The 27823-nt window shown below is 44.9% G+C and overlaps 2 protein-coding genes across 3 annotated transcripts in view; one reads left to right on the forward strand and one right to left on the reverse strand.

The window, feature by feature from the left end:
• Positions 1 to 1610: 1610 nt before the first annotated feature.
• Positions 1611 to 5801, reverse strand: CRIPT (CXXC repeat containing interactor of PDZ3 domain). The gene is made up of 5 exons (XM_079969100.1): positions 5673 to 5801; positions 4350 to 4415; positions 3272 to 3326; positions 1811 to 1914; positions 1611 to 1713 (listed from the first exon to the last, which is right to left on the reverse strand). Exons 1-5 carry the CDS (start codon positions 5686 to 5688, stop codon positions 1649 to 1651), a joined length of 306 nt encoding a protein of 101 aa, XP_079825226.1. The 5' UTR covers positions 5689 to 5801; the 3' UTR covers positions 1611 to 1648.
• A 54-nt stretch (positions 5802 to 5855) lies between these two features.
• Positions 5856 to 27823, forward strand: part of PIGF (phosphatidylinositol glycan anchor biosynthesis class F) — a 37085-nt gene continuing 15117 nt past the window's right edge. The window contains exons 1-4 of one of the 2 annotated variants that reach the window (XM_079968991.1): positions 5856 to 6038; positions 7421 to 7678; positions 10006 to 10097; positions 11711 to 11827. In XM_079968991.1, the coding sequence (XP_079825117.1) occupies positions 5874 to 6038; positions 7421 to 7678; positions 10006 to 10097; positions 11711 to 11827 (632 nt within the window). In that variant the 5' untranslated portion in view covers positions 5856 to 5873. Of the gene's footprint in view, positions 6301 to 7420; positions 7679 to 10005; positions 10098 to 11710; positions 11828 to 27823 lie in introns of both variants that reach the window. The other variant, XM_079968992.1, reaches the window with a different exon arrangement.

The raw sequence follows: 27823 nt of genomic DNA on the forward strand, positions 1-27823 counted from the left end.
ATTTCTCCTGCCAGGTGTTACAAGCTAGGAAGGACAAAGTTTGAGATAGCAAGTTGTGGTTCACACTGCACTTACGCACCTTGTCCATGAAATAACTGATATTCATCCAAGTAACAGTTTTGATTCCAAGTACCCTAATCAACATGGTATTCAGGTCAAAATGCTTATTTTAAAAACATTTTACAAATAAGTTGCTGTTCCGGCTCCACAGAATAACTTTCAAATGAGCTCTGAAACATGTTTGCATGGATCTGGTCCAAGACTTCTGCCATCTGAGTTTTGTTCCAGCCATTTACATCTCAAGCATAAATTAAACCAGGAATTGAAATTACAAGGATTATAAAAGCAGAAAGATAAAATAAATATATATGCAGAAGGTGTTGAGAACCTTGAAAAAGAAAATATATTTGCCTGGCACTGAAAGTAGGCGCTACGCAAGCTTTCCTGGTGACCATATACTAGAGTTGGAGTGAGACTACTGAAAAGGCCCTCTCTTCAGCCATCACCTCTCTAACCTCAGAAGGTGGATGACTCCCAGAGAATAGCCTCTGAAGCGAACTCCAAAGTATGGGCAGGCAAGAGGGCAAGTGGTATGCCCTGCTGCCACATCTAGCCAGACCAAGGTGGGTTTCCTCCTTCAGAATCAAATCCTGGATTAGTTTTGCTTCTATTCTCTACAGCATGGCAACACCAATATGCAAGGGATGTATTAACTATCGAACAGATCAAAGAATAACACGCTAAGAAACAAAAATAACATACAAGAACACCCTAATACCACCCTCAACCAAGATTATATGGCAGTCACCTCTTTTTTTAAGCACAACAAAATATATACACTTTTTCATCCGTGTACAAGTAATGCCCCAACGCCAATTTTGAATCATGAAGTTAAAGGCTAATTTTTGCTAGGTTTCTTCATTCGACTTCAAGATTCACCCCCAACAAAACCAGATTAAAGGAAATAATGCTGGCAACGATAGCACACTTGTTATATACCAGGTTCTAAGAATGTTGGACTCACCTAGTTGAATGAAGCCAACCCCAACCAACCATGTATTTTAACCTGTCAGCTTCTTGAGAACATTTTGTTTTTGCAGTTATAGGCAGGCAACAAAACAGGGAAGCTGATAGAGCTCCTGGTGGTTGGCTTGGTGGGTTCCAAGTTGTGCATCGTTTTATAGATTTGCAAGTAAACCTACATTAAAAAACAAATCATTTTATGCCAGTTTTATTTTATCAATCCCTCTGCTGGTAGACTTGCAATCTACAAATTCTTGTTATAGCAGTGGGGAGAAGAAAAAAGTTGATCTGCTGGCTTTTTTGAGTTTTTCCTCAAAACTAGCCTAATGAGTTGAATTGAAACATTTTTTCTATTTATACCATTAAGTGTCACTAGCAGATCACTATTAATATCAGTAGATCAATACGCCAAATGGCAAATGTGACCATATCAAGTTGCCAATACACCAGTTTTCTTATTATAAATTTATACAGGTATGAATTGGACCATTTATCCAGGTCTATAATCAGCGCTAACAAAGTGCAACAAAGTCCATGCAAATTCTGACGGTGTCTGCCATCTTTTACATTTTTTCCCAACGTTGATAAAAGTAAAGCTGGTCAAGAAAAAGTTCGTAGTATATAATTAAACGGATGTTTGCTTGTAGTTTTTTGTATCCAACACTTTCTTCCCACACATCGCACAGATGCCTATTAACGAGAAGAACAGTGAGAATGAAACATTTTCTTTTAGTCCAAAAGTACAAAAACAACTGAACAAGAGAAGAATTGATGCCAAATGTCTCACCCTTTTTGTACGCACATCCCTGGCAGTAGTGGGAGCCTGGCTGATGAACTGAACTTTTGCAAATTCGGCATACTGCAAATTTGTTTTTACCATAAGGATCAAACCTAGAAAGGGGAAAAAAAGTAACTGAGTTGCCTATTCATGGACAGCTTTCCTACATACTTTCATACAGTTGGGAGCAGATGAGGGTGGGGGAAGGAAGACAAGAGAGAAGACATAATTGGCTGATAACAAAATCTTCAAAAGCAACTTCCAAGTTACAAAGCTGATCAGATGCAGTTCTTCACTTCAACTTTATCAAATGTAGACTGGTTTGCACATCAACATCTTTAAACTATGTAGGTATACTTGACATCTTTTTCAAAAAGTTTCTTACCACACCTCTTGCACAAAACAGGTAAACCAGCCCAGAGGATTTTTTGCATAATTGATACTGGAAAATGGTTTGAAAGTCAAGTGCTATGTAATTGAGATATAAAAGTCAACTGCTAATGCTGCATTTCACTTCTGCCACGCTCCAGCTGGGAGGACCATGAGGCAGAGAAGAAAAGATTGAAAACTGGTTTCAAAAAGGACACAATGGGTCTTTCCCAATCCGTCTTTCATTTCCCCAGAGTCTCATATGGCACCTTCACCGTTCATCTGTTTCATCTCTGCTCTGGCAGCTGTTCTAGCTACATCTCTGGTGCCCACAAAGAAGCAGCAATGGCAGCCATAATAGCTGGCTGCAAAGGTGGCATAAAGTAAGGTGATATGTGTATGTGTGCAGGGGGAAGGGGGGAAAGCTACAGCCCTTTTTGAACAGAAATGACTTGGCCATTGTACTCCATGCTCTGGTAACTTCAAGACTGAATTATTGCAATGTGCTCCATGTTGTGCTACCCTTGAAAATGACTTGGAAACTTCAGCTGGGCTAAAATGCAGCAGCCAGATTAGTGGCTAAGGATGCTTATAAAACTCACAAAGCCCATCTTTTAAAACAGCTGCAATGGTTGCCAACTGGTTTCCAGGCTCAATTCAAGGTTTTTAAAGCAGTAAACGAATTAAGCCCCAAATATCTGAGAAACCACCATCCTGACAAGATCCTCTTACCTGTTATGATCAACAAAGGAATCCCTCTTGGTAGTTTTAGCACCCTTTGAGATTTGGGTGGTAGTGTAGTGGTGGCCCAAGAGTGGGCATTCTCTGTGGCAGCCCCTAGGTCTTTGCTTTCCCTCCTCACAGAGGTGCATTGGGCATCTTCACTATGCAGGTTTCATGGAAGTCTTGAAGATGCACCTCTTTACCCAGGCCTTTGGACAACTGATATGTGTCTTTTCTGGACCCACTCTATTTCTGTGACACCTAATTTGTTTTAACTGTTTTCATTCTGAATTTTAATTCCTGCAAGCTGCCCTAGGAACTGCATGTGAAGAGTGGGTAATGATGATAATGATAATGATAATTTAATACTTCAGTTACCTTGCCTTCTTTGATGTCAGTGCCTTGTTTTCATTTAGTTTTCTCCCACCACTTTCTAAAAAGAACAAATAAGTTTATTGCTTGATATACATAATTTGCAAAACTATTATAAATTAAGACCCGTGCTCACATATCCCTTATTTTCCAAGAATACAACCAAAAGGTGTATACAAGTGTGCAAGGTGCCCAGTTTTTCTATATGATGTACTATGTTTACAGAAATATGCTGCATTTATACAGATGATTCAATCAGAACATTTCACAAATTTAGTTTTGATTAGTGCTTCAGTGTTCTTTGAATAACTGAACTAATTAAACCAATTAAAGTTTTACAGACATATTTCTTTAACTCCCAGGTTACTGGCACCAAACCCAGGATTCCTGTTGAGGTTCTCCAGGCAAACAAGGAGTTTTCCTACCCTTCTTTTGAGCCTGGAGATGGGCAGTGGGATCTCTGCTACTGGAGTTGATAAAATGAGTAAATGAGTAATATCCAACGAATGAGAAAATTGATGGAAGTTCTAAAAAGAACTTTAAAGCATCATCCAAATTCTGTGCTACTGTAAAAAACTTTCAAGTAATAAGTATATCCCACTTGTCCACTTTTCTCCATTTCCTACTGCCTATATAACTGCTTTTTTCACTACCCCCTTCTCTCTCTTTCCTACGGCTCACCACAAAACCAGTTATCTCTCCCAAGCCCTACTCCTTATCTCAGTTTGTAAGCACACTCTTGCACTGCTCTTGGCAGCCGTATGGGCCATCTCTCCCGGCCCAAAGAGGAGTCTGCAGTGCTCACAGAGGTGTGGGGTGTGTGAGTGAATGAAGGAGGCATTTTTTTTCCTATTTGTTACCCTGCCTAAGGAAATTGCTACTGGCATCAAAATAACAGATCTGTAGCAAATTTGAATCTCTGGACCATAACATAAATGAGACAAACACTTGCATATAAGCATCTGAAATAAGATTGCAAAAAATAATGCACCTTGAAGGTAATCTACTCACATTTCAAGGTTTGCTTATCAATAAATGTTAGAAAGAATACCTACTGAAGTGGTTAGATAGTATTTAGAAATACCTGTGGTGTTTCTTGCACCATCTTTCCATGTATCAGGTGTAATTACAGTACCAAGTTTTCTCTCACCTATGGAAAAACAGAAATGCAAAGGCTGTGATATTCCAATCTGTTTTGGAAGTCTTTTGAGAACACACCACATATTTCATTAGGCCCACCTTCAAATTAGTTCAACTATTTGAACATGGGTAATACAGTATAGGTCATTCTATTAATCCACTACTATTACAATTCCCTTTGAAAAGTAGACATCCATAGCTGATAAACAAAGCTCATGCAGGCCTACCAGGCTGAGTGGTCATCATCAACGAACATACAAAGGACCCTTCCAGATCCAACCAAAGACCAACTAGTTCAGCACTCTATTTCCCATGGAAGTGGGATATAAAAACAAGAGCCCTGTCCCACTGCTGTGCCCCAGCAACTGGTATTCAGAGGCATACCTCATTGTTAGTAGCCACTGATAGCTTTAACCTTGCATGTTAGATGTCAATGCATCCAGCCTGCCTAATAAATGAACAACGAATTCTCAGAACATCATGATTTCACAGTTAACTCCTACCCCACCCCCACGCTTTTACTGAATAGAAGTTGGAGGCACACCTCACTCTTTAGCCCCAAAATGTTTTGCTTCAGTGTGTAAATGAGTTAAGAAACCACTTGCCCATCAGCAGCCAATCCACTTGTGGTTCTGCATGAGTTACTGATGGAGAGGGCCAAGCAGGTTGGCCCCTGTAAATAAATGGGATACTGGAGCAGGCAAGCCGTAGGGCAATGGTGTCCAAACTTTTTTCAAAGAGGGCCTGATTTGATGAAGTGAAGGGCCCTGAGGGCCGACCAAAATTGCTGACCTTTCTTTAGGATTGAAGTTGTTAACCTTTCTTAAGGATTTTACCCCAAAGTTGTTGAGCTTTTTTTAGGGTTGAAGTTGAAGTTGTTGTTTTTTAAGGATTTTACCACAGGAAATAAACTGCCACAGGGGCCGAATTAACCCGACCGGCGGGCCGGATTAGGCCCCCGAAACGGACTTTGGACATGCCTGCCTTAGAGCCTGATCCAGCAGGGCTCTAACTTATGTTTGGAAGGGAGGCAAAGCCAGAACAGTGACCTATACAGAGACGCCTCTTCCTCCTCTCTGTAGGGCGATGCCTTGAGGAGGGACACACAAGACTCCAGAAATGCCTCCTTATACCATCTCTCTGAGAAGCGTCGCTCTATGGGTCTCTCGCGCGGAGGCTCCGCCGTTTAAAACAACGGCCGTGACGTCACATTCTCAGCAAACCGCCGCCCCACCGTTCCTTCAGCCCCCTCCCCGAACAAACTCACACTTCTCGCACACCATGGCGAACCACCCGCGACGAAGCCTGCGGAACAGAAGCGCCGTCCCCGTCAGCTGCCACCAAAACAAACCGAGTCGGGTCCTTTCAACTTCCGGCAGCCGCCTCAGCGTCGGCACTTCCTTTTCCGGGTTGAACCGCCGCTCTCTCTCCCATTTCCTCCCTCCCTTTCGCACGCCTATTGGTCAAGATGGATGAGAAGGGGCGGGCCGCTGGTTGTGACGTCACAGAGAACACGACGGGAGACGCTTGTCGCTGCCGGCTGCCGTCTGAAGAGGAGGGTGGAGGCGGTTTCCTGGTGACGGAGGGCTGTCTTTGCGAAGCCCCGCCCACTGGCTCCGGAGGGGACGGGCAGGTAAGGCGGACGCAGGTGACGACCCCCACCCCACCCCGGCTCCTCTCCTCCGAAACCCAGTTTCCTGTCTCCGGGGTTGTGGGCGGCGACGAGCCCCCTTCGCCTCTTCTACGCAGTTCCCTCCCTAGAGGACAGACGTGGGCGAGCTCAAGGCTGCAGGACCGGCTTTGCTTCCCTTCCTGCTAGAATCCCAAGGGCTGCCAATGGGAAACACGGGATTTGGGAGCCGTCTCTTGGGATGAGCCTGCATGCACGGGTCCAGGTACGTCATGCACCCTGAGCCGCCACAGGGGCAGGATTCCGATTCTAAAAACCAGCCAGAGACGCAAAGCCAGCCAAGTAGGAGAGTCGTGTTTTGTTTTCTACAGACAACTTTTCTACTGACGTCAAAATTCCATTTTAAGACTTGCCGATCTAACTGCAAATCACCCAGGGATCCGCCAGTAGGTTGCCATTAAGGTCGGCCCAGGCTTGCCCAAGAACACACCCAGTTACTTCCCTTCGGTTGTATTTGCAGGGAAGGGTGGAGTGAAGGAACTGTCAGGAAGGCTTGCGTCTCCTTGTTTGTTCCTCTGCCTTGTTGGAAAACCCTTGATAAGTTTCGCAAAGGAACCCCTGGTAGTGCAGGTGAGTCTTTGTAAGGGGAGTATTATGATTATAATTTATTGAATTTATATACCGCCCTATACCCAGAGGTCTCGGAGCAGTTCACAGAACAAATTCAAGATATAAAGCCACGAAATATATAATCAAAATAAAAACACTCAGTGGAAAGCCAGGGCATAATGATGCTTAACACGTGCATACATATAGCTTGCACCAGTGACTTGCATACTCCTAAGAGCAAGCTACTCTATTGTGACTCTGCATCCGAAGTGGTTGTCTACTCCGATCCTCCCCAAGGCAAAGGCGCGTTGGAATTAATCCACCCCAAAGCATAGGGTGGTCAGAGATGGGTTGAGTCACTGTTCTGGCAGCCAGTTTTTAACAGGTGGATGTTTAGGGGCTGAGAAGCAGTAGTGACCAATCATTTCGAACCATTGTGATCTTTTTCATGTGAATCAGCTTAACTGGGACCACCGAGCCAATTTTCCTTTGTGGAGCCCGTAGCCCTTTGTGATTATTATTCTTCCTCATCCTGCATGTAGTTTCTCTTATTCTACCTAGCCCTTCCTTCACCTTGTATGGTTCTCATCTACTGTTGCTGCTACTGTCGCTATCTCCAGGACTCTTGTGTGAACCTAAATCTGAGCTAAAGGTGCCTGTAGATTTAGGGGCGACCTTGCTAAGATGCAACATTTTCAGTACCATGTTTTCTTGCAAAAAGAGAATTTCTGTTTGTTTGTACAAGAATATAACTACCTTAATTTGCTTCTCAACAGGTGGAAATTGAAGACAGGACTAAAGGCACCATGAAAGAAACTGAAATAAAAAGACTACTCTCTGCCAATGTTATCTGTATATTCTCCATTATTGTAGCAACTGTCATTCCTTCTCTGTTTTTGGAAAACTTCTCAATCTTGGGAACACACCTGACTTGGTTATGCATCTGTTCAGCAAGTGTTGGCACTGTAAATATAGTCCTGTATTTCATTCTTAAACCAAATCCATCTAATAGAAGAACTTCACTTGCCCATAAGGTAAGTTTTAATCTTGGTAAAACATAATGTTTGGAATGTCGGATAATAGTAACACTTAGTACCTTTTACGTCTTTTAAATATGCATCTCCTACTTTTTTTTTTGTTGCAGTCCTTCAGACAGTCTTGTAAGGTATGCCAGATGGGAGAGTAGAGCTTTAGTTCCAGCTACCTGATAAGTTCATGGCTGAGATCAGATTTGAACTGAGTACTTCTGGGGAATCTTTTTGGCTTTGCAGGCCTAAGCTCATGGGCCAAATTTGACAGATGGACAGACATCAGGTGATTGGGCACTTTGAAGTCCCAAAGTTAGGACACTGACAAGGTTAGGACAACACAAGGCTCTTTGCTTCGTGGTCCTAATCTCAGATCTATGACTGCAGTGATAATATTTGAGATTTTTTACTTTATAATGTCCCATGTTGAGTTCTTCACTTATCAAAAAGGTTATAGATCTAAGGCAGGCATAGGCAAACTCGGCCCTCCAGATGTTTTGGGACTACAACTCCCATCATCCCTAGCTAACAGGACCAGTGGTCAGGGATGATGGGAATTGTAGTCCCAAAACATCTGGAGGACCGAGTTTGCCTATGCCTGATCTATGGCTAGGACCAATCCCTGTTTGATCTCAATAATTTCCATTCTCTCCTATGTGGTTTTTGCTGATGTGCGTTCCATTTGACTTCACTGGCACATGCCTGTTTGCAAAATGAACAAAAGTAGTTGCTGTGCATCTTCATAGAATTCATAGAATCATAGGGATCCCAAAGGGACATCTAGTCCAACCCCCGGCAATGCAGGAATCTTAACTAAAGCATCCATGACAGATGGTCATCCAATCTCTGCTTTAAAAAACCTCCAAGGAAGGAGAGTCCACAATCTCCCGAGGGAATGTGTTCTACTGTCGAACAGCTTTTATTGTTAGAAAGTTCTTCCTGAAGTTGCGTCGGGATCTCCTTTCATGTAACTTGAATCCATTGGTTTGTGTCCTACCTTCCAGAGCAGAAGAACCATAAGCTTGCTCCATCTGAAGGTGACTCTCATGTCTCCTCTCAGTCGTCTCTTTTCCAGGCGAAACATACCCAACCCCCTCAACTGTTCCTCATAAGGCTTGGTTTCCAGACCCTTGATAATCTTGTTACAGATAGGTAGCCGTGTTGGTCTGCCATAGTAAAAAAAAAAATTAAAAAAAATCCTTCCAGTAGCACCTTAAAGACCAACTAAGTTAGTTCTTGGTATGAGCTTCCGTGTGCATGCACACTTCTTCAGATACACTGAAACAGAAGTCACCAGACCCTTCTATATAGTGAGAAGGTGGGGAGGGGTATTACTCAGAAGGGTGGTGGGATTGGGTGATTGGCAGATAGCTGTGATGAGCCTGTTGACGACTCTTAACGACTGCAATAGGTCTTACAGGAAAAAGCAAGGGGTGAGAAGGTGAAAAATGGCAGCTTCTGAAATAGACTGGAAGCAAGGGGTGAGAAGGTGAAAAATTCAGCAGCTTCTGAAATAGACTGGAAAGAGAAGCTGCTGAATTGCAACTTATTACCAAACTTAAAACCATGGAGAGACCTGGTCTGAACAAAGACATTGGATTCTTATCTCATTATACATGACAAAGCCATTTTTCACCTTCTCACCCCTTGCTTTTTCCTGTAAGACCTATTGCAGTCGTTAAGAGTCGTCAACAGGCTCATCACAGCTATCTGCCAATCACCCAATCCCACCACCCTTCTGAGTAATACCCCTCCCCACCTTCTCACTATATAGAAGGGTCTGGTGACTTCTGTTTCAGTGTATCTGAAGAAGTGTGCATGCACACGAAAGCTCATACCAAGAACTAACTTAGTTGGTCTTTAAGGTGCTACTGGAAGGGATTTTTTTTTATTTTGTTCTGATAATCTTGGTCGCTCTCCTCTGAACATGTTTCGGCTTGTCAGTATCGTTCTTAAATTGTGGTGCCCAGAAAGGGTTCTAATCTAACTAAGTTCTAGTCAGGCAAGACCCACTGAAATTAATGGACATGACTAGCAGGACCTGTTGGGAGTTATTGAATCTAAGTTAGTCACACCCATTAATTTCAGTGGATCTAACCTGAGCAGAACTTGGCTGAATGCAGCCAGATGTCAGTAATACTACAAGGCTTAAGCACATGCAGCTGAAACAGCTGGGTATTGTTTACCCCTGCTTCTCCTTCCTATGTTGTTGTGCCCTGTGTCAAATTTTAGATTGTAAACTTCTTGGGGCAGGGACCTGTCCTCCCCTGCTTGTATAAAGTGTCATGTGTGCCATGGGCACTATATAAATAATTTCTTTCTTTCTTTCAAAGGTGGCAAGGTTTCTAAGATGCTGTGTATACTTCTTCATGTCTTGCATCCTATTTCATGGAATAATTGTTCTTTATGGAGCGCCGCTGATAGAGTAAGTTGCTTTATGTAAAACACATCATAAATCACAAAGCCAAATGTCCTGTACTGCACTGAGTCATTTGGACCCAGGTCTGCCCAAGTTTGCATGCTTCATAGTAGACCCAGGCGTTTGCTTGGAGTATTGTATGGTCACCTCTCCTTAAAAAGGATATTGTAGAATTGGAAAGGTTCAGAAAAAGGCCAACAAAATGGTCGAGGGGATGGAGCAACTCCCCTAGGTGGAAAGGCTGCAGCGTTTGGGACTTCTTAGTTTTGGAAATAGGGGAGTAAGAGGTGACATTATAGAGGTGTTCAAAATTATGCCTGGTGTGGAGAAAGTGGATAAGAGAAAAGGTTCGCGCGCCACTTCTCATAATACTAAATTTTGTGGACACCCAGTGAAATGGAATGTTGGAAAATTCAGGACAAAAGTACTTTAGACAGAACATTAGACTATGGAATTTGGCCACCAGCTTGGAAGGCCTAAAAAAAAAAGGACTAGACAAATGCATGGAGGACGAGGCCACCAGTGGCAACTACCGTATTTTTCGCCCTATAGGACGCACTTTTTCCCCTACAAAAATGAAGGGGAAATCTGTATGCATCCTATGGGGCGAATGCAGGCTTTCGCTGAAGCCTGGAGAGCGAGAGGGGTCGGTGCACACCGACCCCTCTCGCTCTCCATTCTTCAGGAAGCTATCTGCAAGCCTGGGGAGCCCGCGGGAGTTCCCGCTGGGCTCCCTGGGCTTGCGGATAGCAGCCTGCATCCCGAAACCCGGGGCGCAAAGCGGAGTGTGCCCCGGGCTTCACGCAGCTCTCCGCAAGCCGTGGGAGCCCGGCACGACTTTGTGCTGCGCTCCCACGGCTTGCGGAGAGCTGCCTGCATCCCGAAGCCTGGGGTGCGTTGAGCTCAGCGCGCCCCAGGCTTCGAGCTTCGCACAGCTCTCCGCAAGCCGTGGGAGCCCGGCGCAACTTCGCGCTGGGCTCCCACGGCTTGCAGAGAGCTGCCTGTTCTGGGGTCGGGGGAAGCTCGGGCTTCCCCTGCCCTAGCCCCTCACCTGGGGGGAAAATAATTTTTTCCCCTTTATCCCTCCCCCCCAAAAAACTAGGTGCGCCCTATGGGCCGGTGCGCCCTATGGGGCGAAAAATACGGTAACCATAATGGTTATGTTCCATCTCCACTGGCAGAGGCAATATGCTTATGAATACCAGTTGCTGGAAACTGAAGGAGAGCAGAATACTCTTGTGCTGAGATTCTCTCATTGACCATTGTGGGAACAGGATGCTGGACTAGGTGGATCCTTGGCCTGATCCAGCACAGCTGTTCTTATGAGTGGGTGATGATGCCTCTTGCTTGTATGGATGAATGTGTGTGTGTTTGTCTATAGTCTCCTGTGTAAAGGTAAAAGAAACATTTGTTACTCTTTCTGCTTTTGGCTCTGTACCCAATCACTACTCACATATGGTCCCTGAAAGGTGGTCTACGATGAAGTGTGGTCCTCTCTCTATTACAGAACGTAGGGAAATTGAAATCCACATTGAAGTATCCTTTCTGTTGAGTTTGCCAAGGCAGACCTTGGAAGAGAGCTTCACTGACCCATATGCTGTTGCCTCCCTTTTTTCCAGGTCAGTACTGGAGACCTTCCTATTTGCAGTTCTTCTGTCCACATTTACTACATTGCACTGCTTGTGTTTGCTGGGGCCAAACATCCACATGTGGCTCAGGGTGTTCAGTAAAAACGGGTAAGTTGCATGCAGTATCCTAATTTTACTAATTTCCTCCAATAGATTTTATTAAAGCTTAAAAGAAGATATACAAAGATTAATATCAAATACAACATATCTTTTGGAACACAAAAAGATAAAAAAGCCAATCTAAGTAAAAACAAAGAAAGAGAAAGGGGGGGGGGAATAGGGCTTCTGATTCTTTGACTGTCAACCATATAAAAAAAGTATTCAAAACATTCACCCCAAGGTAACCCCCAACTATTCTACTTTCTATAAAACAGTGTTTTCTTCAATCCTCAAACCCACATATCACAAGTTCACTTTCTTTTTCGTGCAAAAATTCCATAATGGGTTTCCAGTCATTAATAAATATCAACAATGATTTTTCTCTAAACATGTTAACTTCTCCATGTCAGCCAAGTCTATTCAGCAACCATTCCCCCATAGTAGGTAATGATAAATCTTTCCATCTTTGTGCATATAAACGTCTCACCACTGTAATCATTTAATGAAATAATCTTCCATAATCCTTTTCTAATTGTATATCCAATGGTCCTAAAAGGAAAAGTTCTGGCTTCAGTTGAAATCTTTTAAAATCTTCTGTATTGTTTGTATCCAATATTTCTTAGCTTTTTTATGTGTTCACCAAGCATGGTAAAATCTCCCTTCATATTTTTCACACTTCCAGCAAACATTTGGAATGCCTTTATACGTTCTGAATAATTTCACAGGAGTTAAATACCAATGAGCAGCTTCCTAATTTTGCATTTCCACTAGTGTATTTCTCTTATATTTAGGAAACTCTACTAAATCCAATTAAATACTAAGATTAAAACAAGCTGAGTGTAGCTAACATCTCTTAAACACCCAATCATTATCCTCAAAGCAATCTCGTATGATTATAACCTTCTGAAGAAAGGACCACATGTGAACGCGTGGAAAAGGCACAGCAGATTATTCACTAAGGGTGATCAGTTTAGTAAAAACAGTGTCTAAATTTATTAAAACGACCACTGTTGGATTTTGTTGTTGTTTGGAAAACTGGAGAAATGTGGTGCATGTTAGTTTGAAAACTCATTTTGAGCAGGGATGGGGAGCTTGAAACATTTAAATAGAAATTCAAGGATTGGAATCAAACCGGAAAGTGTGAGATCAAGCTTGCTTTCCTCACAGTTTGCCTTGTTTCCTTTACGTCCTTCTGTGTGTGTATTGACGTGGATAAAAGGGAGTCCTTGCATCCCTGAAGGCCAAAACATGAAAGGGCTGTAAATATTGCTATTGCTAAAATTATCACATCGTTTTGGATGAATCAGGCAGAACGTCACAGTCTTGCGATCAGTGATATTTCTGATAGGAACTTGCCACATACCAAGTCAGACTAGGGGTTCCTCTCGCTCAGTACTGCCTTCACTGGCCGGCAGCAGCTCTCAAGGGTTTCAGACAAGGGTTTCTCCCAGCCCTGCCTTGAGATGCCACGGATTGAACCTGGGACCATCTGCATACAAATCAGATACTTTACCGCTGAGCTACAGCCTTTCCTCCTTAGATGTGATCCATTAAGTCTGCTTCATTTTGTACCTGTGCTTATTCTATTGTTAATAGGTAAAGGGACCCCTGACCATTAGGTCCAGTCGTGGCCGACTCTGGGGTTGCGGCGCTCATCTCACTTTATTGGCTGAGGGAGCCGGCGTACAGCTTCTGGGTCATGTGGCCAGCATGACTAAGCCGCTTCTGGCGAACCAGAGCAGCGCACGGAAACACCATTTACCTTCCTGCCAGAGCGGTACCTATTTATCTACTTGCACTTGACGTGCTTTCGAACTGCTAGGTTGGCATGAGCAGGGACCGAGCAACAGCAGCTCACCCCGTCGCGGGGATTCGAACCGCCAACCTTCTGATCGGCAAGTCCTAGGCTCTGTGGTTTAACCCACAGCGCCACCCATGTCCCTCTATTGTTAATAGGGAGATGCAAACATAGACAGACCCTGTATCACTTTAGCATGGGATTTCAACCTCTCTTTCTTATTTTTAAAGTGGCAAACAGCAACAAGTAAGCAGTTCTCACCCCTACCCTTGACACTTTTGGTGAATGTTTAGCTTTATTTTCTGGATGCTGTGTGCTCTTTAAGAAAGGGGTGTGTGGAGAGTAAATTGATGCAGTCTGAAAAGTCTATTGGGTCTGGTTATTGCCTGAATGGTTATTGCCTGGGAACTACATCCGTGCCACCTTGGGGTTCAAGATGGAAGTAAGGCAGGCTACAAATACAAGGAAATAACAGGTTATTATTTTGCTAAAGGATTCCATCTATTACATTTGAATAGGGTTTCAATATTGGCATGGAAAAGAGACTGGAAGAAATTTTTTTAGAAAAGATTGCAGACTGCTTTGGTCGCATGGCTGATCAGGTGGAAAGAGGGACTGAACACGAGCGTGCCGGGTTTCATTGTTGATGTCCTTGTTGTTTTAAATTACACCCTGCTTAAATTCACCCCATCAGACTTTCCAGTAGCTTAGGACAAAAAATACAATGAAAACCTGTCCCCAGACAATTTGAAAGACTATCTTGCAAACCTCTTTTATCCCCCCTTCCTGAGTTCTGGAGGCCTTTGCAAAACAGGGAAGTTTTCGTGCTGAGGTGGGGGTGGGGTATGCTGCTAGTGGGCCGGATCCTTATGTCCCCACACTGTGCGTGAGTCACGTTTGACAGGTGAGCGGAGCCACCCACTTGCCAATTGCCTGATATCACAATGCCATCAGGTGGCCGGTTTTCATCCCCACACTTTGAAATCAAACTCTGCAGGCAAAGGCACAACCCACAGGATGCTGACAATCAACTCATTGTTAGGCCTTGCCAAGCCCTGGGGTGTAGCACTCTGCAAAATCTGACAATCAGCTGGCTGCCGGAGTCTCTAAAAAGCCAGGCAGACACCGCTTTGCAGGCACCACTGGTCACCTGATTGGCGGCTCCTGCCAGTCCCCTTTCAGCTTAGCAATGTATTCATCTGCCCTACACCTAATACCGCATATGACATCACATGTAGAGAAAGTGGGCATAGCTTGCTCTCCCAGTTCAAAAGGGGGGGCCCACAGGCCTGTTGCCCTGCTGCTCTAGGGCGTCAGAAAAAATTCCAGTTCACGCTGAAAATTTGCCCTAAGCGATTTCCCCCATTCCTTATTAAAATTTTGGTCTTCCTTATTTATAACTTATCTTAAAGACCATTGTAAACAGTTAAAATCGTTAGTAGGATTGGAATATCACTTGTAGCTTAATGGTGGATTCTGGACACAATGGAGATGTAAAAGATTTGGATCATCATAAAAGATGTATTAATAATAGGACTCACAAAGGAGAGCATGGAAGCCCAGGAGATTCCTTGGAATCTTGTTTTTATTATTTATGTTTGATAGGTAACTGTAAAATTTTTATCTGAAAAACCAAATAAACAATTTTTTGGAAAAAGAAAGAAAATTTTCCCTAAGCAAATTTACATGGGATAATTTTGCAGAAAATGTTCCACTTCAGAATTTTCTAGGAAACCCATCACTGGCTGCTTAACCTTTTCCTCCTGCTATGGATCTCCACCCCCAACCTCTCCTTGAAGTGCTTACTTTGGATTGGGCAAACTGCCTGAGGAGAAGGAATAATCTCTGTCTGCTCACACAGCTGTTGTGATAAAATCTGGAGGTTCCCCGCCGCACTGCCCCGCCTGGCAGCTACATTAGAGTAATGGAAAAGTGGGGAGATATTCCCCTTGTCTCCTGCCTCACACGTGGTTTGGTCCTGTCAAAATCACTGTTAACAAGTGCTTTTGTTAACAAGTCATCTGTCATCTCAAGAAACGCTAGCAGAAGGCTCTTCTGTGACAGAAGGAGTGCAACAACTACTTTCTGATTTCTCCTTCCCCCTCCCCCCCCCAACGTTGCTATGGCTCAGCTCTGTCATTCGGCACCGCTTTTGGAAAAACCGAAGATAATGGCAAATGGTGTTATTGTGTACTTTTGGTTTGGATTGGGTAGATATGTTCAGTGGCATATTATTACGCTTGAATCGTCTCTACAGAATACATTCGCTATAGTCCTCCTATAGCGGCAACAAATAGTTGTCCTTTTTATTTCACGCATCTTCAAGTAGTGACAATTGACATGTCTCCTGCTAAAGAGGCGCTTGCTTTGTTCTGTTGGGGGGGGGGTCAGTGTGTACAGTAGTTCTAGAAGGCAGATGCAGAAATTGTGCTGTTGACCACAGTCTGGTGTGTGTGTGTGTGTTTTGATGTTCTCGCACATGAAAAATTGTGGGTTGCATCCAAGTATTGAGAGCAAAACACTGACATTCATGGGCTTAAGATCGCCGTGTCTATTAAATTCAAGGGGTCTCTACTCCAAGTATGATTTAGTTGGATACAAGCACACGTTCTTATCTGATTTTGCAGTCACCACCCTAAAGTGGACCGTTCTTCACTAAACTGTAGGACTTTCAGTAACTATGAGGAGTCATTAGTTTGGCAGTCTGCCTGGATTATGAAGTTATAACTCTGCCAACTTCCATTCTCTGGCCATCCAGCTCTGTAAGGTATCTTCCTTGGTAATTTGGCCAGAAGGACAAACTCACGTGGGGTGAGATGACTCTGGTAGAATCTCTCCAGGTAAGGAAAAATTGCTCAAATAAATATTGTGTCATTTAAAAGGTAAAGGTAAAGGTAAAGGTACCCCTGCCCGTACGGGCCAGTCTTGACAGACTCTGGGGTTGTGCTCCCATCTCACTTAAGAGGCCAGGGGCCAGCGCTGTCCGGAGACACTTCCGGGTCACGTGGCCAGCGTGACATCGCTGCTCTGGCGAGCCAGAGCCGCACACGGAAACGCCGTTTACCTTCCCGCTGGTAAGCGGTCCCTATTTATCTACTTGCACCCGGAGGTGCTGTCGAACTGCTAGGTTGGCAGGCGCTGGGACTGAGCAGCGGGAGCGCACCCTGCCGCAGGGATTCGAACCGCCGACCTTTCGATCGGCAAGTCCTAGGTGCTGAGGCTTTAACCCACAGCGCCACCTGCGTCCCTCATTTAAAAGATAGGAATATTCAAATCAACACCAGAATAGTATTATAGCTATATGCTTAAAAAATAAAACTTCCCACAATGGCAAAGGCAGGCGTTTTAAAAACACTTAATGTTTATTTGTTTGCAGGACACCCATAACAAATAACAAAGACCCTCAACTCTCCCATGGCAGAAGATGCAGCATATAAGTCATAGTGTGTAGCCTCTACTATCTTCAAAGTGAAGACTGCTTAGCAATAGACTTAACTATGTCTTTACAGGGAAGTTAACTGGAAATTAACTTGCAGGTATAAGGTGCTACAAGAGCAATAGGGCAGGGACCTACCTACCACTGAAAGCTCTGAGATAGGAGCTGTGTTACTAAAGGCAACCAAAAATAATACCTTGTACATGACTTGGTGCAAGGCATGCTCATGTTTCCAGCAAGTCAATACATGGTTGTGATTATTTGGTGTCTGAAAATGTTAACAAAGGGTAGCTATGTGCCGCCCAGCCCAATCTAGGGAGATAACAATTTAACTTAGATTGTATTTCTTTCCCCCTCTGATTCTAGTGACCCCAGCTTACTCTGTTCACTGAGTCTCTTAGAACTTATTTTGGGTGAAGGTGACTCTGAGCTTCTGCCTCTCTGCCTAGCTCTTTGCCCATTGCATACATAGCCCCATCTCCATTCCCTGGCCATGTTAGAGTATGACATTAGTGAGACTCAAGAGTCCCAGTTTGCACATAATGGTAAACTATGGTTTAAAGTTACGAGGGTGAGGATCATGTGCTGGCCCTTCCCCCCTCCGGCGCAGCTGCCAAGAAGAGCTTGGATGCTTCCTTTTCTGATTTAGATTAGCCAGTTTAGTGTTATGTCCTGACCCTACACTGTCGGTGAAAACAAGCAAGCTCCATAAAGTATGGTTTGAAGATGGCTTGTTTTCTGTAACCGTAGTTAAAATTAACCATAATTTGTCCAGCTTCAATGGCATGACAAGTTCTGGTTAGTTTAAAACAGAAGCAAAAGTGTCTGCTAAACTCTTGGCCATTCCAAAGAAGGAGGGAGGAGAAGGAACTGGAACCCAGAAATTAGTTTGTATATAATTATTATTTTTCTGTACATTTATGTAAGCGTTGGCATTATACCGAGGTAGCATTCTACTATATTAAATCTAATTATCCCAAGATATTTAGTGTTTCACTGACAGTCTTCGACTTAAACTGATTTTTGTTTTCTTTGCAAAAAAATAAAATATTTCTGAGGTTGTATTCAACAAAGTCATCCCATAAACTTCCATTTCCTGTGTAACCCCTCTCTGCTCCAGTAGGTTGGGGGAGACCTCAGAACAGATTAGGTCAGGGCAGGGAGAGGAGAGGAAGGAGACGTCCATTGTGCAGGTGAAAGTCCTTGTGCTAATGGAACACCTGTTGGAGCACAACCCATTACCTTTAATTCCCACTGCCCCCTTAAAAGTCTATAATGTTTCAGTGGCAAATAATAGTTGGGGAGCGAAATGATTTTGCGGTGTTCTTTTTAATGCATTCTGAAAAACACTCAATTTGGAAACTCCCTATTAAGCATAAAAAGGCATTGGCCGGAACATGCTGAACAATCTGAATTCTCTGTTCCCCAGCCAGCAATATGGGCATTTTGTTGGAAGTCTCTAGTGGATGAACTAGTCAGTCAATTGAGCATTTGGATTTGGCCTGTCGGGATGTACGCTGGTGTACTAAAGCACTATGTCTTAATGTGCACCCACCCACGTCATCTCAATTCAGCATGACCACCACTTTAAGGGCAAAAATGGTGAGGTTTTCCTTAAACATTTGCACAATTGGCATGAACTCAATAAGGCTCCATGTCTGGTGATGCTGGCACATGTTTGCAGGTGCAAAATGGATTTGCCTGCCTCTACAGGTGATAAGCTTGGGCAGCATGGAGTGAGGAAGGGGTGGTGATGGTGGAAGTAGATGGTCTGATTAGTCAATGACCCAGGTTTCTGTATCCGAGTTCCTTTTGTCTCCTTACACTGAATTTTTATATGCAGAATTCAGGTGCTACTGGGATAAGTCTTAAGGCGAGATAGTGCTAATGGATGATGGAGAGAATGGGGTTTTTCTCATTGGAAGCTACCTTATGCCATATGCCAAGTCATCTTTGGCCAGTCTAGCTTACTCTGCATACTCTTGACTGGCAGTGGTTCTCCAGGGTTTCAGCAAGGAGTCTTTTCTAGGCCAAAGATTGACCCTGCAATCTTTTGCCTGCCACGTATGTGCTCTGCAGCTAAGTTCTAACTCTTCTAATTCTCACTCTTGTGGGATGAGAAAGCAGAGGGAAAAACAACAGTGGTGGGGTATGTACTGGTTACCTGTGCTGTGGACTCAGACCCTACTGTTGTCTTAGGTAAGTTACTTCCTTCACCAGTGCCAAAGCAATGATTCTTCAACATCAACTTCGTTGGACTGGTCATGTTGTGCGGATGCCTGATGATCGTCTTCCAAAGCAACTACTCTATTCCGAACTTAAAAATGGTAAGTGTAATGCTGGTGGTCAACAAAAGAGGTTTAAAGACTGTCTCAAGGCAAATCTAAAAAAATGTAGTATAAACATTGACAACTGGGAAACACTGGCCTATGAGCGCTCCAGTGGGAGAACAGCCTTTACCAAAGGTGTCATGGGCTTTGAAGACACTCAAACTCAGGACGCAAGGGAGAAACGTGCTAGGAAGAAGGCACACGGCAAATTCACACCGTGATCAACTCCCACCCGGAAACCAATGTCCCCACTGTGGAAGGACGTGTGGATCCACGATTGGCCTCCACAGTCACTTACGGACTCATTGTTAAAACCGTGTTTATGGAAGACAATCTTATTTGGCTACGAGTGATCCCCAAATACTTCCTTCCATCTGGTCCAGCTTTCTGCTTCCAACGTTAGCTATTCAAGCACTGACCAAAGGCGATCTCACTTCCCCTGTGGTTTGTCCAAGAGACCTCTTGCCTTTGAATCTGGAGCTTCCATTTCTCTATCATGGGGAACGTACAGTCAGAAGGGACCTCAAGGGTCCTCTCGTCCAACCCCCTGCAGAGCTGCCTGCTATCAGGGTGGAGCTGAGAGAAGGTATTATGGCAGGGATCCCCAAAGGGGATTACTGACTCTGTCATTTGCCATGCTGGCTGGTGGATGTTGCTGTCCCAGTAGTGTCTGCAGGGCACCATGTTGGCACAAGTATTATGGGGGTGGTTTGGTAGTGTGGAAAGGACATTTTGCACACATACTCCATGTCATCGGAGTCGCCAGCTGTCCCAGGGAACTCAAACGTTTAAAAATAAACCCCCACCCTTTTTTTTTGCAGGGGGTGCATGGAGTGTGCACAGAGAATGCTAAGAGTTTTCATTGTTTGGTGCAGTCTTTCTAAGTGTGTTGTGCACGCACACAAAGAGAATTATATATAAATAAGCCACATCCTGTGCTTTAAATAATTGCTCCTCACGGCTCCTGTCTCCTGTAGTTCTGTCTGCAAGGAACAAGACGCCTTCGGCTCGCCACTCCTGGACTTTGCTTTGTGCTCTGACATCTCTGTATTGTAACCGGTGTCACTAAGCTAATGGCCAGCTGTCACAAGCCCAGAGCGGGGAAGAAATGCTGCGAAGAGATTGTCAGGGCTGATGGAGGCAGGAGAGGAAACCTCTTTGGAAAACTGCTCAAGCATTGTTGGCGAAAATAGCAGGCTGCACAAAAAGCCCTTGCTTGTCTTACAGGCAATTGGCGATTTTGTTACTGCTGCTATTTGAATCCTTCTTTGCCTTTCTCACCTCTTACCTCCCTCCAACCCCTTGCCCGGGCTAGCTGCTCACTCTTTTAAAAAATAATTATTTATTTTTATCTTTTTAAAAAAGGAATACATCAAAGAAAAGGCACAGCTGCTCCAACCCCATTTAAAGAAACCCCCCTTTCCCCATGGTGACCCAGGAGGCATGACTCAAAGCAATAAACACTTACCTAGCAGGCAGACTTATAGTGGGTTCCACTAGGATGAGCGGTTTAGGAGGAAGTGGATCTCTGGCTCAGCCTGCTGATTCCCAACTCATCCGGTGTTAAGTCCCCAACTCCTTCTTGGTCAAAGATAAGGCTGCATAACTTGCTCATCCCAACTCAGCTGTCACTCAGTCAGCTTAGCTGAACCATAGTTGACCATTATTGATCGTCAAATTTCCAACCCTTCGTCTCCCTCCTGTGCCTTTTAAAATCCCAATACCGTATTTTTCGCCCTATAGGACACACCTAGTTTTTTTGGGGGGGGAAATAAAGGGGGGGAAATTTATCCCCCCCCCCCCCAGCTGCGGGGCTGGGGCGGGGGAAGCCCGAGCTTTTAAAAACGCACCTACCGTAGTTTTTAGAGGAGAAAAACAAGAGCAGCAGGCTCCCTAGGCTGCGGTTGTCTGCTCGGCGCACGGGCGCTCTGCTTCAGGGCACTCCGTGCGCCGGGCGGCAGGCTGCTATCCGCAGCCTAGGGAGCCCTGCGGGAACTCCCGCAGGCTCCCCAGGCTTGCTGATAGCTTCCTGAAGCCTGGGGAGCGAGAGGGGTTGGTGCGCACCGACCCCTCTCGCTCTCCAAGCGAAAGCCTGCATTCAGCGAAAGCCTGCATTCGCCCCATAGGACGCACACAGATTTCCCCTTCATTTTTGGAGGGGAAAAAGTGCGTCCTATAGGGCGAAAAATACGGTAAGTCTTCCCTGTGCCAATTCAGCAATACTGTGTGGAGGTGAGAGACTATGCTCGGCACTTGCCTTGCGTTTCCAAAAGGGCATTTAGTTGCATCGTTGATGCCAGGTGTGCTTGTGCAAACTAGTCTGGGATCCTAAATCTGTACTATCTCTTGCTTCTCTGTGAGATGTATTTCTTTTTACATTTCCTCCTTTCTCTTTTTTTGTCCTTAGGGTCTTTTGTAGTATTTCTTTGCCTCCCTGTAATTATGGTCTAGTTTGCAGTGAAGTGGTAAATCTGTGTCTGGGCTCTCTCCCTCCAGACTGCAGCGGAGGACTTGCATGACTGGCTGCTCCTTGAGCCAAAAATAAAAATAAAAATGAGAAAAGTGGAGTGCTTGCCCTTGCTTCTCCTTGGCATGGGGAATGGGCACAGCTCAGTACCAGTGTCTGCTTTGCATGTCGATGGTCTTGGGGTCAATCCCTGGTGTCACCAGATAAGACTGGGAATGTCTGCACTCTGAAACCCTGGAGAGTTGTTGCCTCTCGGCCCAGACAGTACGGATCAGGGGTCTGTATATGACAGCTTCTTAGGGCCAGCTTTTCAACACAACTTTTTGGTTCCTGAAATTCATCCTGATTGTGCAGATAAAATATAACAGATAGAATTCTACAGGACGTGTTGCTGGTGTGTGAAAACAGTTCAGATCCAATGATCTCCAGGTGGTAGAGACATCAGGTGCCATCCTGGCTTTTGGGCATCTTCACTTGGTCGCAAGCGACTGACGGACAGGTACAAAATGCGCCTGGCAAATTTTGAATGCTGTTCCCAGGGAACTGGTGAATTGTAGCTCTGTGAGGGGAATAGTAAAGGTAAAGGTAAAGAGACCCCTGACCATTAAGGTCCAATCGTGGCTGACTCTGGGGTTGCGGCGCTCATCTCGCTTTATTGGCCGAGGGAGCCGGCATACAACTTCCGGGTCATGTGGCCAGCATGACTAAGCCGCTTCTGGCGAACCAGAGCAGCGCACGGAAACGCCGTTTACCTTTCCGCCGGAGTGGTACCTATTTATCTACTTGCACTTTGACGTGCTTTTGAACTGCTAGGTTGGCAGGAGCAGGGACCGAGCAACGGGAGCTCACCCCACCGCGGGGATTCGAACCACCGACCTTCTGATCAGCGAGTCCTAGGCTCTGTGGTTTAACCCACAGCGCCACCCGCGTGAGGGGAATAGTTGTCTCCAAATAATCTTCGGCACCCTTAACAAACAGCAGCTTCCATATTTCTTTGGGAGAAAGCCACAGCTGTCTGAAGTGGCATCTTAGTGCTTTAAATGTATGGCGTAAATGTGGCCTTAGACGCGGTAGTTAGAATTTGGATGCATCACTGATATCTACGGAGTCACATTTTGTGGTGTCTTCATTGCTGTTAAATCCCAGCTTATTCTCCCTCTTTTGCTGCAGAAGACTTTCCTTAGTGTGCCGGGTGATTCACAGGATTTCTTTCCTGAGAGGCAATTGCTAATTCAGAGGCTAAAACTTGGGGTGGGGAATCTGTGTATGTATTTTGTGTGTCCCCCCCCCCCGCCGCCCCATTACCACCTGGAGTATCATCTGCTGTTTCTTTGCCCACACTCTGTGTTATGAAAGCTTTCTGCAGCTCCTCACAATCTGTTGTGGATTTTTAGCTGTTGTGATTTGTTTCTGTGTCATCTGCACATTTAGCTGCCTTGACACTTTTTTGCAGCTCGGATCCTCAGACTGTTGTTGCTAGTTCCCTCCATTATAGAAATTGACCATATGTAACACAGAGAGAGAGAGAGAGAGAGAATGAATGTGCTTTGGCCAGTTGTCTAGTCATGAAAAAGGTGCATAAACCTAAGCAAGCAATAAGTATTTCAGGACCTGAGCTATAAATGCTGCAAGGCTTTTGCAGTGTACGTCTGACGTATAAAAAAATAACAATGAGGCGTTTTGCTTAGGTTGCTTCTCTCTCTTCCTTGGCCAAAGTCGGTTGTTAGCGCAGATCCCATGTCTAAGCAAAGCCTCTAATGCGATAAATTCAGCTACAGACTAAGCAGGAGATATTCTCTTGCTGTCTGCGCAGAAGTGTTTGTTTATGCTGGAGCTGATTTTGCAGGCGCCGCTGTACTTAAGGAATTTGAAATGTTATGCCAGCCTGGTGATTTGGGCTGATTTTGTGTCTGCCGTGAATGCTTTTGAGCTAGGAGAAAAGTTGGATTTTCCCTCTTTCTGTGCATACAGCCTGGGTAATAATGTTGCAACCAGATGGCAAAGTGTCTGTAAACACTGAGCGCTGAAGGCTCCAGCGATGCCCTTTCTGTGACAGCTAAAAGTCATTGTGGTTCTTTTATTTACTACTTTAAAATTGGTACAAGCTGGATTAAAGAGCCTTCTAAGGATATCTATCGCCTTGTGTTTTCAGACATAGGAACATAGGAAGTTGCCTTATACCTAGTCAGACTATTGATCCAACTAGTTCAATATCGTCTTCACTGGCTGTCAGTAGGTCTCCAGGGTTTTGGACATTTTCATCCCCAACCCGGAGATGCTCAGGATTGAGCCAGGTGACTTGTGCTTGCAGAGCTGATTCTCTGCTTCTGAGCTATGGCCCTCCCCCAGATTGGTATCTGCAGTCCATGGTTTATAGTGTTCCCTAAGAGATGTGTCCAAAGCATTGGCTGTCTAAAGTGCAGCTCATTCCCTATGTTACATTTCTGTAACATGTGCACTCATCTGTGAATTATGTGCTTAAAAATAAAATGTCGTTTCCTTCCCATTTCTTGCAAAATGTCCATAGTTGGAAACAGATACACACACACACACACACACACACACACACACACCCCAAGCATGATTGAAAACAATATTATACCAAAATGGACAGGAACAGTAAATAAAACCTCTGGAGCTGCAGTCAAGCATCAGTCAGCAATAAAAGAAACACAAGTTAACTCTTTATTCAAGGAACCAAAACAGTTTAGGCCCATCAACTCTTCCCAGTAGGTCTTGCTCCAAGAAGGCAGTTGCGAGAAGTTCCCCATCTTCCCACCATAGTGGTACCTCGGGTTAAGAACTTAATTCGTTCTGGAGGTCCATTCTTAACCTGAAACTGTTCTTAACCTGAAGCACCACTTTAGCTAATGGGGCCTCCCACTGCTGCTGCACTGCTGCTGTGCGATTTCTGTTCTCATCCTAAAGCAAAGTTCTTAACCCGAGGTACTGTTTCTGGGTTAGCGGAGTCTGTAACTTGAAGCGAATGTAACCTAAGGTACCACTGTACTTCCTAAGACTCCTCGTCTCCAGGGTTTTTCCCAAGCAGTCGCAAACTGCGCCTGTACACAACCTGCCCTCTTCATTTCTCTGCATGTTCTAGGAAAGAAGGGAGCTGGTCGCAGCAGGAGGGGGAGACTTCATGGCTTTTTCGGCAGCCGGCCTCTCTGTCTTCTGGCCCTCCTCCTCTTCTGCCTCCGAGTCTGAACTGCCCTCTGCCACCATCTCTTCCTGCTCACCAAACCCTGTTCCCTTTTCTGCTTCCGACACCTTCTCCTCCCAGTCTGCTCCCTCCTCTCCCTCTCGCCATTCATGGTCATCACCAGTCTCCTGGCTCTGAGCCATCTTTCCCTGGGGGTTCCCTTGGGGAGTTCCCCTGCTGGTGCCTCCCACCATTCCTCTGCACCCAGGCAAATCCATGACAGGAACTGAGGGAGCTGGGGGGGGGGGAGAGAAATGATCAAGAACTGCAGAAACTATAGGCCAGCCAGAACCCAAAAGTTTTTAACCAGCAGGGAGGGGTCCAAATGGGGACATGCAGTTCGATGGATCGAGGGCCGCAACAGAGAAGGCTGTTTCATGTGTTCCCACCACCCACATTTCAGTGTGCAATGTGCAAAAGAGCTTTGCCAACTGATTGGAGATAATCGGCTGGATATTTCGGGTGCGTTGGTCCATTTTTGCAAATGATCCGGCTTCGGGTGCTGGGATTGAAGAGTGCATTGCATTTCCATATGTCAGGCAGGGATGGAGAATCCTGTGGCTCTCCAGCTCTTGTTGGACTCTAACTTCCATTGGCTCTGCTGGCTGAGCCTGATGGGAGGTGGAGTCCGCCAACATGTGAATAGTCACAGGATCCTGCTGTCAAGCAAAGAGAGGTCGCAGAATGTGTTTAGAATGGGATGCCATTGCATGAGACGCCATGCACCTTTGTCAGCGCCATCTAGATAGCTGACAACTTGCAAACTTTCTCTCATCCCCCCCCCCCCAATCCTATGGTTACATAAGCAGCAATTTTCTCAGCGGGGGCAGAAAAAAACCAAACCAATTTTAAGTGAAATCCGATTCCCGATGTAAGTAAACGTAAATCTCATCAGACTCGTGTGGAAAGACATCTGGGTCTAGCTCCAGGAAGTGGCAGTCCCTTGTGGTTCTTGCGCATAAGTCTCTATCAGGACTTGGACGACAACAATGCAGGGATCTTGATTTACATCTAATTAAATGTCAACGATTTGAGTTAGATTTCCCTCCAATGTGACTAGAATTCCTCAGCCAGGAGCCTTTGATACCCCGCTGAACTTAATTAAAAAGCTTGCACAGTGGGAGGAATGGCAGCATGTGAACAGTGAATCACGAGGGTTCGGAAAAGCCCCTGGTGCCACGTGGAGTCCCAGAAGGGTACCAATGCTGGTGAAATTTTATTGTTACTTTGCTGAAAGGGGTGAGGCTCTGCCCCCATTGATTTGATCTGCAGTTCGCTCAGCCCACGTTCCACAATGCAGAGTTGCCCCTGGGCTGTTTCAGCTGTGGGGCTTTCTGGACCCTAACCATCTGATGAGCTTTCTGTACTGCTTTGCAGGTGAGGCAGAGGCAAATGTGCGACGTCAATATTTATGTATTTTTAAAACCTATATCCTGCTTTTCACCACCTGAGTCTCAAAGCAGCTTACAGCAGACCCTCCAAGTGTCCTTGTATTCCAGGGACAGTCGCAGATTTACAGAAGCCATCCCGGTTTCTGATTTGATTCCAGAATGTCCCAGTTTTCCTTAGGACTTCCCTATTTTCATCAGGGAAATGTTGGAGGGTATGGAGTTATGTGACCCCCTGAGTCAAGGAGATCAGTAACTATGCAACCTTTAGAAAACATCCGAAGGCAGCCCTGTGTAGGAAGTTCTAAAAATGTTTTATTATGTTTTTATATATGTTGGAAGCTGCGCAGAGCGACTGGGGCAACCCAGTCTGATGGGCAGTGTATAAATAATAAAATTACTTTTTATTATGGAATTGGACATCCCTGTTTTCATCGGAGGAATGTTGGAGGGTATGCTTACAACATTAGGCATATACAGTACAGTACAGTCATACCTTAGAAGTAGAATGGACTCCGTTCTGGAAGTCTGTTCGAGTTCCAAAACATTCAGAAACCAAAGCACGGCTTGTGACTGGCTGTGGGAAACACCTGCAGCCATTCGGAAGCCCCATCGGACGTTTGGCTTCGAAATTAATGTTTGAAAATCGGAACACTCAATTCCAGTTTTAGATTGTTCAGGAGCTGGAACGTTCAACTCCCAAGGCATTTGGGAGCTGAGGTACGACAGTATACAAACTATTTTAAGCGGAAATTAAACATCAGAAATTTAAACAAAGAACTTCAGCGGTAATACAGTCATACCTTGGATTGAATGTGCTTCGAGATGAGCGCGTTTGAGTTGCGCTCCACGGCAACCTGGAAGTAACGGAGCAAGTTACTTCCGGGTTTTGCTGCTTGCGCATGCACAGACACTCAAAATGACATCATGCGCATGCACAGAAGCGCCGAAACGTGACACGCGCAGACGCACGGACATGGGTTACGTTTGCTTCTAGATGCGAACGGGGCTCGCAAACGAACCCCATTCGCATCTAGAGGTACCACTGTATTAAAGCCACCGATCTCTGTAGGTATTAGCAATGTTGCAGTTACAATCATCAGTAGCTATATAAATCAACATTAACCAAGTAAAACTGTAGGCAAAGCATATGTTCCAAATGCCTCTCAAAATGGCAGTGTTTTCATAAGCTGCTTTTAACGCAGCAAAGATGCAGCCTGATGGCCTTGAGAAAGAGAGCGAAATCCACAGTGTTGAGAGCACTGGTGAGAAGATAATCACTAAATGATTCCCCCCTTGGGCAAAGGATCCTTTAAGAAGTTCTTCTGTGATTACTTTTATAATCAGGAAGACACTCACAGTATTCTTTAGTTATGTAGGATCC

Source organism: Podarcis cretensis (genome assembly GCF_951804945.1).
Source record: "Podarcis cretensis genome assembly, chromosome: 3".
NCBI lineage: Eukaryota > Metazoa > Chordata > Lepidosauria > Squamata > Lacertidae > Podarcis > Podarcis cretensis.